At 36.4% G+C, this 15,592-nt stretch overlaps 1 protein-coding gene across 1 annotated transcript in view; it reads right to left on the bottom strand.

Moving 5' to 3' along the window:
- xrcc4 (X-ray repair complementing defective repair in Chinese hamster cells 4) overlaps positions 1 to 15,592 on the bottom strand; it is a gene marked incomplete in the record, with an annotated part of 37,302 nt that overhangs the window by 7,037 nt on the left and 14,673 nt on the right. Inside the window, 3 exon segments of the mRNA XM_037692548.1 lie at positions 4,591 to 4,732; positions 14,095 to 14,249; positions 14,511 to 14,642. Of these exon segments, the coding sequence (XP_037548476.1) occupies positions 4,591 to 4,732; positions 14,095 to 14,249; positions 14,511 to 14,642 (429 nt within the window).

The raw sequence follows: 15,592 nt of genomic DNA, 5'->3' as shown, positions 1-15,592 counted from the left end.
GAGAGAGATATATATATATATATATATATATATCTCTCTCACTGGAATATTCAACACAACTGGAAATTCATTGACCCATTTCCATTTAAGATGTCTTTATACTCTTTTGTGCTTAAACGTAATACAGTGCTTTTTTTAAATGGTTACTTTTGTTTTCTTTTCAGTTTTTTTTTAAATAACTGTACTAAAATGTTGTGCACATTGGCCAATAAAGCAAAACAAGAGTACCACATAGCATAATATAAGCCCACCGACAAACTATTATACAGGAATACAGTGATCTATAGCAACTGCACGGACAAGCAAAGAACTTGTTAAAAATATGACCTTGATTTGTGACAGTGACCTTGGAGCTGGAGTGTCAAAGAGTGTGTGGCACTCTGTGTAGTGATGATGCATATGTGTATCAAGTTTTATTGAATCATCTGTAGCGGATCAGAAAGTTTTGGGCAGGACAAAAGAAAGTCTCCAGACATACGGATGGAGACTATACCATGATGGACGTACAACAAAAATGAAAACGTCAATATTTTTTTTGTGTCTAAACTGACTTTTTTCTCAGAATATTTAATATCAGAATTCTGACATTTTTCTGACTCGTTCGATTTTAGGAGAAAAGTCAGATTTTTTTCTCAAAATTCTGAGATGAACGTCAGAATTCAGGGTTTTTTTTATTTTATTTTATTATTTATTAATTTTACACCATGGGCCTAATCCTCATCTGCACTTTAGCTTTACAGCATAATAGCTGTACAGTACTCCCTCGCTACTTCGCAGTTCATTTTTCGCAGACTCGCTCTATCGCGGTTTTTCAAAGTAAGATTGGACATGACACGCAGTGACTGATTGATGGATGAGCCACACGATCAGCATGGAATTTTTATTTAAAATAAATTAGTTTAAACGATTTAGCAACTGTGTGCAGCCCATACCTGTGGGAGAAGCTTCCTCCTGCAGCTGATTAGCTGATCTCTGCTCTGCACGGAGATAAGCTGATCTCTGTGCAGAGAAGTGGGCGTGGCCGAGATTGCAGCCAAGGCAGAGAGCTGATTTCATGACATTCTGTGCTTTTTTTAGAGCGTTTAGAGTTTAGAAACATTGTGTAGAATATTGCAAGTGTGGGAGGGGTTTAAACCGCCTTGATATATATATATATCCTACTTTGCGGTTTTTCACTTATCGCGAGGCTTCAGGGTACAGATCCCCTGTGATAAACGAGGGACTACTGTATAAGAAATATTCAAGTTAACAGCAGAATACCAAGTGTTTAAACTTTGTTTGAACTCCCTCCAGGTCTACTGCATTTATTTTACTTTTTTCCTCCCTGCCTAAAGCTTTAACACTAAAATACAGCGTACCAACTTATTCACAAATCAATGCTATATTGTGTTCAAGACATTTTAGCTTTTTATTAAAATGCATCGCTTAGGATTTACAATAGATTCTACATAAACTTGACTTCTTGTCATGGCTGTTTCAGGTCTTGAAAAGGGAATAAAAAAAAAACACGTTTTCATATTTATGATAACATCTTCATAAACTTTTTGAAAAGAAAAAAAGGAAAGTTTGACAGTCAAAGATAAAACTTCAATAAACAATGTCAAACAGGAGACTAAACGTTTCCAAGTCAGTACGAACGCAGCACCAGTTGACTCATCGCTAAAGAAAAATGTGACTCTACACTTGCAGCAATTATTTCCTAAAATGTTGCAATTTGGTGTCGCCATGAATTAGTCATTCCTAGTTCTTGAGTTGATCTGGCCTTGTTTAGTCTTCGGGCACTATCAGTCACTGAACTTTCTCCTTCTCCTCTTTCTCTCATAAGATGAGCTGCATGCAGGAAAACAACGAGGTAACAGAGAGAAAACTGTAAGTAGCATTGAAAAAATAATAGTTGGGTACAGGACAGCCATAAAGCCCTGCTCTAACAGCCCTTCTCAGTTGAAGGCGTTGTTTCTGCAGCCACTGTTTGGCAGCTCGGAGCAGAGCAGCGATCGGATGGACAGGCAGCAGCAGCTGCTCATCAGTTAACTGTCAGGGTTGATAATACGCCTGCAGTGGTAATACCAACCACTGAGAGCAACTGAGGAAAGATGGCGACAGTTATGTCCATCAGCATGCAGCACAGTTTACAGTCACTGGCACTTGGAGAAGCCTGAACAGTGTGTGTTCGCTCTTTTGGAAGAGCTTGGATGACTGCTATAGAAACAGTCAGATCGAGACATGCCTTTGGAAATATTTTCTAAATGACCTTGTTCAAAAAAGAAGCTGGCAAATAAATAATTTGGGCACAAGTGCAGCAGCGCTGTGAGGTTCTGGATGAGCAGAAACTAAGCTTAAGAGCCGTGTGATGGTCTGACTGAGCATGGATACTGTGGCTATAGGAACAAGAGCAAAGTTACACAATTGTCTCTTTGAGGCCAGTGGCTTGGGCTCCAGTTTATGTTCACAACTCCTTTAGAAATCACAAAATGAATTGTTTTCAGACCAAAAGAACCCATTTCTATGAAGTATCTCTTAAACCAAAGAAAATGAAATGGGACTTTGGAGAAGACAAAATAAAAGTGAAACATAGGTGTCTATCTACACTCACAGGTTACATTTACATTTTTCAATTTAACTATCGTATTCAGAAATGTCATGTGGGTGTAAGTCATTCAAAAAGGCTTAATAGGATCAGTTTTTAATTTCGGTCTTTTTTTTTTTACTTTAGTCAGAGTTACCAGAAGAATGGTTTCCTAGAAATTATAGAAAGGACAAAGAAAGAAAAAAAAAAGAGCCAAAACTGGATGGACCAGAACATTACCTCCAAGTCTGCAGCAGGTCATTCTGATACTGGAGCAGAATTTGTCTTCAGGAACAGCTATTCTGGTAACATATTTATTATTTATTATCTTGTATGACTGACATTTGTTATCCCAAATACAAAGATAGTCTATGAAAAGTGTAAGACGTGTAGGGCCATGTTTTACATAGTTGGTAAAAATATGAACCTCTGTTTTTGGAAACATTCTCTTCCAGATGTGATGTTATGCCATTCTGCCTGCGCTTGCACTCTAGTTTAGACTTGTGACTTTTTGCAACAACCCACCCTTATAAGATTTCAAAGAAAGTCTTTTGTTTTTAAAGCAAAACTTTTCTTTTGGACAGCAAACACAAGATTGAGTGTACCTTGGACAGCTCACCAGACCACCACAAAACAAAACACAGAGTACATCACTAGCTTGGCATGTCAAACTTTGGTCCGAGGGAAAACATACAAAGTCAAGAGCCAACCTGCAAACAGGGAAGTTGTAATGAAGCAGTATTTACATTTACTACATTGTATGTATATAAAAGTGACATACCTGTAGTTGTAAAAATAGACATATTGCAAGTCATCCAGCTTGTTAGGTCCCGGTTTAGACTCCAAGATGAGAGTTTGATAACCCAATACAAGTTGACAAAAAAACAATGAAAATTTAAATAAAAAAAGCTCAAATCTGTGGTTGAATTTATTTAAACTAAAAATAAGTTATTACCATATTTTCCGCCGTACACATCGCATCAGTCCAAATATGTCTAATAAAGTGGAAAAATCCATAAATATGGTGCTTCGTCGTACATCACATCTATTATGCGTCACCGCTGACAACCCGGAAATGTGTTGTGCCAAAAATCGATATTTGGCAGCCACAGGAGCGTGCACGGGAGGACTTTAAGAAGAATAACACTTAAAAACAATTATTTGTTTACTCGAAATTATAGCAAAGGTGTGTCTCAGTCTAACTTTTCCTTAATAAATGCACTTTGACGGTCAAATCAGGTGCATTTTCAAAAGCCGATACGCAGAAACAGGAACACGCAGAAAGCAATTTGCTGTGCATTTCTTTGAAATTTAACAAGATAACCAACTAAAAACAATTGTTTGCTCAAATTATAGTAAAGGTGTTGTTGCTTTGGCATATAAGTTGCAAGGCATGCAAATTATGAAAAAAATTTAAAAAGCGACTTATAGGCTGAAAAATACAGTAAGCCTACAAGGAGCAAGTTGCAACTTTGTGCTAAAACAACTTAATATGACATTAAAATGTTATGGTGTTACTTTGTTTATCAGGTTAAATTGCTGAGTGACACATTAAACTATCCATCCATCCATTATCTTTGCCCGTTTCTTCCTTTTCGAGTTATTAAACTAGGTAATCCATAAAAACTCCTAGTGCAGAGATAGGTGAGGAAGAGGAAGAGAACAGAACCAGATCTTAGTTCATCTCTTTGTTTTTTGTAATCCAAGTGACAAACAGTCCACACTTATACAGAACATTTAATTAACTTCCCCAGGTTCTGTAAAGCACTTTACGGTGTTTCACATTTACACATTCACACTAACTCATATAGTACTTTCTATTAAATAAATTTACTTTCTTTATATAAAACACTTCTACAGTACTGTGGAGACTTTTATTGTTTGTAGTGGCAATAAACTGCTCCACAAAGATACCACAAAGCTGGGGACTTCAGAAAGGACTACTTTTTCACGTTGTTAAAACAAACAGCAGTAGCACAAATGCACCAACGCAGATGTGAACAACAATGAACACAGATTCATACCCCTTCTTCTGTGCTGTCTTTGGTCTTGGTCTTTTCACAGTGAGCTCTGGGTCACCAAGATGGCGGAAGCGGCGCTTGCGACAGGGAGCCACATCTGTGATGTCTCGCAGACTGTCTCCCAAAGGGCTTGGGGTAGAAGATTCTGAATAGAGAACAGGATGGTGTTCAAAACGGCATGGGGAAAATTAAAACTTTTAAGTTATCCAGTGTAGATTCAACATTTTGTCTATGAAGAGACTCTGGAATCCATTGTGACAAGGTAAACAAATTCAGCTGGTTCAAGTACATGTCTGAAAAACTGTTTTCCTAAAGACACATCAGGTCTGGCACAAATATGAAGTAACATTAGAGACTTCTTCAGCCTTCAGTCAAAAGACGAAATGTTTCAACAAAGAAGATAATGAGTTGCCAAAGGCTAGAGATGAAAAACTCAATTATACATTTAATAATATTAATACAATGTTTCTTGGAGGAGTGAGTGAAAGTGAGGTAATCGAAGTAGTTAAAAAATTAAAAAATAAGAAATCCAAAGACTGTAATTATATTGATATGGCTATTGTGAAAGAAGTTATTTATAGTATTATTAAACCTATCACCTATATCTGTAATAGATCATTCTTAACTGGAGAATTTCCTGATAAAATGAAAGTAGCCAAGGTGTTTCCAGTCCACAAAAATGGTAATAAGCAAAATGTAACAAATTATAGACCTATTTCATTGCTACCACAGTTTTCTAAAATCCTGGAAAAAATATTCATAAAAAGGCTGGACTCCTTTCTTAATAAAAACAATATATTAAATGAACACCAGTACGGCTTCAGAAACAACTATTCCACAACTTTAGCTGTGATGGAGTTTGTGGAACACGTTGCTGCAGCAGTTGATCGGAAACTTAATACAGTGGGAGTGTTCATTGATTTAAGTAAGGCGTTTGACACTATTGACCATGAACGACTACTGTGGAAATGTGAACAATATGGCTTACGGGGGGTTACACATCAGTGGTTAAAGAGTTACTTGAGTAATAGATTACAATATGTACAAATTAACAATACAAAGTCACAAACTGAAACTATAAAATGTGGTCTTCCTCAAGGCTCGGTTCTAGGACCTAAATTATTTATACTTTATGTGAACGATATTTTTACAGTATCCAATATTTTGAAATTTATAATGTTTGCTGATGATACAAATTTTTTTCTTTCTGGAAAGAATATGGATGAACTAATACAAATAGTAGAAAAAGAGCTAGCTGAGTTAAAAAAGTGGTTTGATTACAATAAGTTATCATTAAATGGACAAAAAACAAAATTTATGGTATTTTCTGGTAATCGGATTTACAATAATGTAAAGTTACATCTAAATGGAGTTGAAATCGACAGAGTTTATGAGACAAAGTTTTTAGGTATCATTCTGGATAACAAACTTAGTTGGAAGCCTCATTTTGAATATATTAGAAATAAAGTCTCAAAAACTGTTGGAATATTGTTTAAAATAAAAGATTTAATAAATGTAAAAGGCTTGCATATTATATACTCTTCTTTGGTTATGCCCTATTTGTCATACTGTGCAGAAATATGGGGAAATGCTAATAAAACAACTATTGACATATTAGTAAAGTTACAAAAAAAGCAATTAGGCTTATTAATAAAGTGGGATATTGTGAACCAACTAATAAACTTTTTATTCAAAGTAACACCTTAAAAGTTAATGGCATTGTAAATATAAAAATACTGGAAATAATGTATAAAGCAGTGAATAAAAGTCTTCCTTCTGGAATTCAGAAATTATTTAAGTTAAGGGAGAGTAATTATAATTTACGAGGTTTATTAATATTTGAACAAGCTAAAGAGAAAAGTAAAGTAAAATCTAGATGCATTTCAGTTGTCGGTGTGAAATTGTGGAATGAATTGAATGATGAACTCAAATTATGTGCTTTTTTGTTGAGCTTTAAAAGGTCCATAAAAGGTAAAATTATAAAAGCTTATACTGTTATGTAGATGTATATATGTAGTGTTTAACAATGTATGTATGTAATGTAAGTATGCTTATACATATACACAGACATATTTTTATATAGATATGTGTATATGTAATGTATGTATATATATGGACAGTAGATATATTTTATTATTGAAGACTGCTGAGTCTATGAACAGGGTAGGCAAGTATAAACCTCGGCTTCAGCCTATTCCTTTTTTGGTAAATTATTGATTTGTCAAAAAGTAGTCTATATTGTTTTCCTTTTTCTGTAATGCTAATTTACCAAAATAAAGTTGAGTTGAGTTGAGTTGAAGATTCAGTCCAGAGGACCTGACTCAACCTTGTTAGATTAATCTACCTGGATTATTGAGCACACATATTGCATCCATCTGATTATTGATCATGCATTTATTAACCTGTGCACAAGTCCATCTATTTATTCATATATCTTATCAAGCATGTTGTTGGATAATTTAATTATCCTATCAACAACTCATTAAATAATTAAGCCATGCAAGGAAACTAGAAATCTTGATCAATCCAGGTTTAATCTTGGAAGAGGAGCAGCGTTGAAATACAAGCATCAAGATGTTACATGGCACTTCGTCTCCAAGGTCTGCTCACAGGCAGTAAAAGGAAGTGTCTTTTTATATGAGACAGAGGTAAAGTCAAGACAACCTCTCAAGACAACTCTGCTTTCCAGTTTAGGGCCTTGAAGTTTATCAGGTGTGCAGGCTCCGTGCTCTTGCAGGCTCCACTTTGCAAAGACAAAACAACTCTAACGCACACACACGGTTCTATAATATTTGACATTAGTGAAACATCCATGACCTTTACATTCCCATCACATATAACCATATATCCATCCATTAAATGGTTATTTATAAATGATATTTTGAACAAATGTACACATTGTGAAAGACCAGATTGGCAATGCAAGTACAGTAAAATTGTACACAATAGTAGTACGGTACTTCTCTACTTTCACATCACCTTGTGAGGTGTTGTTGAGCCTGTCACATGGATAGTATTTGTTAATTGGCTGAGTTATCTGTCTCTGTTGTCAGGCAGCAACAAGCTGATTACTTTTACGGAGTCACTATGTTTTGTAGCTTTGTTCCAAAAAAAAAGCATGTTCCTAAAAATAAGGTTGGGTGTTGCTCCATAGATGAGAAATCATTTAAGAACTGTGTTTTCTTGTAGTCATGGTTGCCTGTGTTGTTTTTGTTTTTTTACTAGAGAAATCCCATACAGCAAACTTTGTTTTAACTGGAGAACAGTTCAGGGGTTTCCCCTGATTTATGTCATGATATTCTCACAGCTGACAGCTTACAACTCCAAACTCTTGGAAGAGGGGTTTGTTACACTGCACACAGCTTGAGAAATCCCTGCTTGGTTTGTCTTTGAAAAGTTGCTAAAACAGCTCAAACCACAGAAAGAAAATGATGGAAAAGGTTAATGGCTATGAAACCATAATTTTGGAAAATTGTGGTATACCCTCAAATCAAAAACTGGCCTAGAACACTGTTCCACTTTCCAGACAGGAATTATTTATCTTTACACTAATTAATCTATTCATCTACATATTTGTCCAAAGAAAATCCTTTTCAAAATCTAATATTCGTCTAAAAAATAGTTTTCTTTTCATTCATCTTTTGGTGTATGCATCCATCATCTGCTCATCTACTGTATCAGTAACAATGACCACTGGTCTATCCAACCATTCATCCCACAAACAATTCAGATGTTGATCTATCTAAATCATTTTATACCTCTCAATTGATTTGTTGATCCAATATTTAACAAACAGATTCATGCCTACAAATCCATCTGAGCGGTAGTCTTTTCTCAACTTTACCTATTGTCTATCTGCCCAGATATTAAAGTATTTGTGAAAAAAGTAGTAACAAGTGTATCTACCCATTCGTCTTAGTATTTATCATCCTCATGACCATTATTCACTTGTCACCATTCACTTCTCCATCAATTCATGTATAAATCATTTGTTTAAACATTTTTATTTTAAAAAAAAAATGTTTAAAATATATCAACATATAAAAATACACTGACTCATTCATATATTAAATAATGCATCATCTCAGGGTGGTTTATGAAAGATAAAGACAGCATGTGGTCTGAAGTCAACCTGCTGCTGTTGCACCTCTGAGCCATCAAGCAAGATAGTCACAGAGACATAATGTCAATATATAAAAGACCAGGCCATACTTTCAGCTCGACGGTGTGATGCAGGAATGTTGGTCTGTGTGACTAGCTGGTCATAAGATTTAGACACATTTTCAGCGTAGCGCTCCAAGTCAACCCCACTGAGTTGCAATACAAAACGTCTTTGGTTCCACAATGCCAGCTGTTTTTATGAAAGCTGTCATCACTGCTTGATGTGGTTTGCTCAACTGTTGAATTATGAATGGCCAAAGACAGCTTGAAGTTGGGCTTGTCTTTGTGGCCATATCGGAGAAGTGTTTTGTGAAAGAGACATGTCACAAATTTTAGCAACTTTAATTGCTTGTCCTTAAAGGCTACCAAAGTGCAAATTGTGATTGAGCTGAAACATAATAAACTAAATTTTAAAAAGTTTTTTTTTGTTGTTTTCTGTGTGGGAACTTCAGAAATACACATTTACTTGATTACTATGTGGTTTGTCATCTTTCTCACCAGTGACTAGCAGCAGTTTCTACAGAAACTACAAAAAAAGAAAAAAAAATCTTGTTTACACATAAAATGAAAACTAAAACTCCCCACTGCCTCTTCCATCTGACCATATGGGTACCTGCCATGGCAACAGTAAAAACATAGATTTTGCAAACTTTTACTCATCAGATAGAGAAGAGCAAGAACACACAAGGCTCTATGAAAGCTTTGACGTATCAAAAGAGCACAACCTACATGCTTGCTGTTAGCAAATGGAAACATAACAGCCTGAGAAATGGACAAAAACATGTGTCCAGGTTTCTCTCTGCTGCATGATGGAACTTATGTTTCACATTTTAAGCTCTGCACATTTTTCTCCATAGTGAAGTCACATTAGTCATATCCAGACAGACTGGGAGTGAAAGTCTTGAGGTAGATGAGGTGTAATGCCAATATTAGTGGCTGTTTGTACTTAAAGTTGTTTTGGTATGTTATTTCACAGAGGAGGCCCCACACTGTATATTGCATAACTCCTGAGTGATGTCATGGTCAGCTTATGGGTAAAAAAAATACAATGCCTCTGTAAAAGATCAAATGCACAGAGTTTCCATGACGACTTTATACGAACATATATTGACTATTTTTTTTGTTAGAATTGACAAAACTAATAACGTTTTGATGTAAAAACACTTAGCGCCTAGATCATTTGCAAACTTCACTACATAAACAGGATATTCTGGCCATTTGACCTGTTTTTGAAGCTTTGGAGAAATAAATATCTTACCTGTTGTGGACAGCTTTTTGAATGGCCTCAGTTACGAGAAATAGAGTTTATGTCTGACAGAACTGATGATCACATGGCTTGACCACATGCAGCCAGGGCAGGAGTTGAATTTTACAGCAAGAACCTCTACAAAATGTTGAAGACTGAAGTTGTTTTAAGAAAGCTGAAACCAGTTTGGCAGTGCGTCCGTTTAGACAAGCCATAATTAGCTTATCAATACTAGCACTACTATTACTACTTTGTTTATAAAGCACTTGAAAAACCCACAGCTACAACAAAGTGCTATAAATGTAAAATAAAGGAAACATAAAAAAAAGAATAAAAACAGTTCAAATAGTAAGACCAATAAAAAACAGTAGTAAAAATAAACCAGAGCAAGTCGGGCTGTGCCAAAAGCCAGGGAATAAAAATGAGTTTGTTTCAAATAAGCGTGAACCGTGATAGGGCTTGTCTGATGGAGAAAGGGATATTGTTCCATAATTTTGGAGCAAGAGACAAACTTATGTCCCCTCTAAGTCTCCATTTGGACCTCGGCACCTCCAGGAGCAGCTGATCAGCTGATCTGAGGCACCGAGCAGGAGAGTATGGGTGAAACAGCTCAGAGAAGTAAGATGGAGCAAGACCATTTAAACTTTTAAAAACAAATAAAATCATCTTAAAATGAACTCTAAAATGAACAGGCAGCCAGTGGAGTGAAGCCAGAGTGGGGGGTGATGTGCTCCCTCTTATGAACTCCAGTTAGAAGATGAGCAGCAGCGTTCTGGACCAACTGGAGACATCTGAGGGAGGACTGGCTGACTCCAAGGTAAAGAGTAAACCAGCCGAGATGTGATGAAGAAAAGGATTACTTTTTCAAACTGCTGTTGTTTTGGGATCTGCATTGCCTTAGTCAGCTGCCCGAGGTGATAAAAACTGGCCTTGACAACCGCTCCAATCTGAGAATCTAATATAAAACCAAGGTCCATTTAATTAATTAGTTTTCGTAACATGCAGTGCCAGCGGACCCAGATCAATTGGGGAAGGTACACAGGAGTCACTGGCACCAAACACCATCACTTTTGTTTTCTTTTCATTAAAATGTAAGAAGTTTTAAGGATTCAAGACACAACAGAAGGTGAAAGTGGACACATGCACACGCTGTGACCAAAATTTTATTCATCAATGTTTCATCTGATGTAACACCATTCAACCTTACATTTTAGCAGAGCGGCTTCTAGAACAGTTTGATAAAGGTTTTCATCTTGTGGGTGGGATCGTAGGTTTTTTAAGGAACAGGACAAAGAGAGTGAGAGTGAATGTCTCTCTGTTCAGTCAGGTCTGTTCCTCCACCGGCTGCCCACAGGGATGTGTTCGATCACCTCTCCTGTTCAGCCTCTACACAAACATGTGCTGTAGCAGAAGGGATGATAGACTTATTTTTAAGTACGCAGATGACACATTCATTGTTAGTAAATGAAACATGTCACAGCCCTGTGGCTGAGGACTTTGATGAATGGTGTGATGAATCCTTTTTGCAGATGAACATTCCCAAAACTAAAGAATAGGCTTATTGAGTTTAGAAAACACCCTAAGGCACAGGAAATTACTTTTATAAAGGGTCAGACTGTTGAATGCATTGATACAAATATCTTGGTACAGTTATTGACAGTAAACTGACCTTTGAGGCAAACTGTGAAGCCGTTTATAAAAAAGGGAACCAGTGCCTGTTTTTCCTCAGAAAACTGTCATCCTTTTATCAAAATCAAGAATGGCCTGAACCAAATAGCGAAGTGGTCCAGAAAGCTGACAGGACATATGCAACTAAATCCAGAATCACCAAAGTTTAGGCTCATTAATCCAGGTATAAATCCAACAATGTTCAGTCAGGTCATCTGAACGGTATCTTTTGCTGATGAGACGTTTTGTCCTTCATCCGAAGGACTTCTTCAATCTGAGGAGCCCACTAAACCAAACTGAATCCCACAAATGTCTCACACCTCAAACAGCTCCTCAGATTGAAGAAGTACGAAGATGAAGGACGAAATGTCTCAGCAACAAAAAATATCATCCAGATGACCTGACTGAACATTGTTGGATTTATACCTGGATTAATGAGCATGAACTTTAGTGTTTTTAACCACTTTGGCATGGTCTGCCTTAGAGGAGTTGAGGGGGAGAGGCCAGGCCCCAGAGGCCATCTTGCAACAGTTGTTTTATTTTCCACTCTGGGAGCGAGCTGTTTGTGGGACTCAGTTTGGTTTGGTGGACTGAGACTCCTCAGATTGGAGAAGTCCTTCGGATGAAGGACGAAACATCTCAGCAACAAAAGATACCGTCCAGATGACCTGACTGAACATTGTTAAATCCAGATTCACTGTTCTCCAGTCAGGTAGAGGATATGTGGATCCTTTTAAAAGAATGGTCTCATCTTCTGCATTGTCAGTTAAGGCACCTCCCATCAGGATGCAGATACTTAGTGCCAAAATGTAAAACTAAGCGTTTTAAAGACAGTTTTTGTTCCTGTTGCCATCAGTTTCTTAAATTTGATTTAGCACAGTTCTTTATTTTATCCTTTTATCTTGTCTTGTTTCATTTTTTGTTCTAATGTGCTTTTTTTTCCTTCATATTTTGTCTTCTCAGGTTTTACCTGATCTTACCTGATTTTATCTACTCTCTTTTTTTTTGTTTTCATTTTATTGATACTGTTCTTAAGATGGAGACATTTTATTTATCTTAAAGTATTAAGCATCTAGTCACTTTTAATCATGTTGCATCTACAATGTTATGTTTTGGAAAGAAGGCTGACTACTTCACTGCAATCAAATCTACCTACAGATATAAAAAAGTTGATTGATTGAATGATTGATTGGTTGATTGATTGATTGATTGATTGATTGATTGAAGAGGTTTAGCTGAGAGAGCATCCTTCTTTTTTAGCAGCACATAAATCTGACCATCATCAGCATAACTGAAAAAAGATCCTGTGCTTTATGAGGATTAAGTCTGAAGGAAGCCTGTAAAGGCAAAAATGCAGGGGGCCTAAGATAAAGCCCTGTGAATACCCAAAAGACAGAGGCGCAGTGGAGGATTCAGGACCAGCTATATTGACACACATGGTTCTGTCTGCCAGATATGACCTAAAACAGCTCAGCGCAGCCCCACAGATATCCACTTGGTGCTGTAAACGTGATATTAAAATGTTGTGGTCCACTGTGTCAAAAGCAGTGGTTAGGTCGAGCAGGATAAGAACCACATGTTCACCAGAATCATTAAGAACGTCGTAAATGAGTAGAGCTGATTCTGACTTGTGCCAAGTTTTGAAGCCAGACTGGAAAACCTCCAGGATGATGTGTCATCACTTGATCTTAGAATTGTTTTAAAAATCTTTTAAATAAAAGTCAGCTTTGAGGTGGGCCTAAAATTAGACAAGACAGTTTGGTCATGGCTAAGTTGTTTTTAATCAGGGGCTGCACCGCCACATGTTTAAAACTTATAGGGACAATGGCTGAAAAACTGCTCTTAATAATAGCAAGATAACTTGCCAAATGCTAGGAAAAAAAAACACCTGTTTGAACAGATTCCAAAGCAGATTCAAAACAACTTCACTCTTTAAAACTTTATAGCAATTCTTGAAAACTAAACTTTTTCATTGCTGTCAGCTTGGCATTGCATGGTTATTTTGGCAAAATTATAAAATAATCCTGAAGAAAATTACACCAAGCTGCACTGAAAGTGTTAAAACACGATGCTACTGAAACAAAAAAACAGTTTGACTGTGAGGACTGTGCCCACACTGGTACATGTAAAGGTGAATGCAAGATTGTTTGTATGGAAAGTTAATAGTTACAAAATAAACAGCTCTGCACTCTATGGTCTTCCAAACCACAAACAGCGAGTACAGATGACAATAGCAGGATACTAGGTAGCAGAAATACAACTAATTGTAAAATAATCATTTCGCACTTGATTAAAAAGTTATTATCTAAAGACAAGAGTGGCGAGCCTCCAATTTGTATCAAGAAAATGAAAGATTTCAACCCATTTTATGGTTAGTGGGACTATTTTGGAAGATTGTTATGGAGGACTGAATAATGTGCGAACAATCTTACCTTTAGATGGTACATTAGAAGCTGTTGTTGACAGCTGCTCTTCCTCTGGCTCTTCATCAGTGCTTCCTCCATATTCATCCTGCTCAGCCTCACTGTCCCGACCTGCTGATTGGTCTGACTTTACAGCTTTTCTGTTCCTCTGTCCATCAGAACTCCTACAGGAGAAACCAGAACAATAGATAACTTAAATAATGTCACAACTTTAAAACAAATCTGACGACTTAAAGATTGCTACAAATACAAAAGATGTTCAAATGTTAATTAAACATCTGAACATATTTTAGTTGTCTTTGTCATCTTTCAAGTAGACAGTTTCAGCATCTCAGAATGCTAAGTTTGTGAGGCTACTGGAAATAAAACTAAAAAAAAATAATAATAATTCTATAAAACCAGAAAATGCTGGATACACAAAGCACCTCATTTCCTGCAGGTTGGTGACAGTTTCCTGAAGACTGCGGATCTTTGCTTTCTTCTCATTAAGGACCAGGACAAAACGAGAATAAAGCTCTGCCTCAAGGACCTCTTTACCTTCACTGTAACGCTTCAGCCTGAAACAAACACACACAGACACAATTAGGTTAGCTTAGGTTAGATTCTGTTTTTGATCATTGTTAAATGTTGTTCATTTGCCTTTTACTCACACATTATTCATTAGATAGTAACATTTGGGACTTTGAAATATATTTTTGTTACTAAAATTGCTTTGTGGCTTTTTAGCTTAAAGCTGCATTTTTTTTTCTTAAAAATAAACTACACAAAATTATATTGCATTCGAGATCAGCTGTAAATGTGGAACTTATGATCTTGATGAAGTAACCATCAGAGTAAACGACACAAGCAGACAAACTTTATGTTACTTTGCGGTTCATTTATCGGGGACTCACTCTATCACGGTTTTTCAAAATAAGATTGGACATGACACACAATTGTCTGATTGATGGATGAGTTGCACGATCGGCATGGAATTTTCATTTAAAATATATGATTTAGCACCTACTGCACCAGTGTGCAGACCACAGCAGTGGGAGAAGCTTCCTCCTGCAGCTGATCTGCTGATCTCTGCTCTGCAGCGGAGAAGTGGGCGTGGCCAAGAGTGCAGCCGGAGGATCATGACATTTTGTGCTCTTTTAGAGTGACTAGAAACATTGTTTAGAATATTTCAAAAGTGTGGGAAGGGTTTAAAACGCCGTTTTATACATATATACATATATATATATACATATATATATATATTTATACATATATATATATATATATATATACATATATATATATACATATATATATATACACACTAAAATAAAATACTTTCTACTTGAACTATATTCCTACTTTGCGGTTTTTCACTTATCGCGAGGCTTCAGGGTACAGATCCCTCGCGATAGACGAGGGACTACTGTATTTCCTGATGCATGCTCAATAATCCAGGTAGAAAAATCAAAAAAAGTTCAATCTGGTCCTCTGGACATTCAAAAAAACAAAAAACAAAACAAAGCAA

Source organism: Nematolebias whitei, chromosome 18 (assembly GCF_014905685.2).
Source record: "Nematolebias whitei isolate Nwh7 chromosome 18, NemWhi1, whole genome shotgun sequence".
Taxonomy (NCBI): Eukaryota; Metazoa; Chordata; class Actinopteri; order Cyprinodontiformes; family Rivulidae; genus Nematolebias; species Nematolebias whitei.
This window is presented reverse-complemented; position numbering and strand designations above follow the sequence as displayed.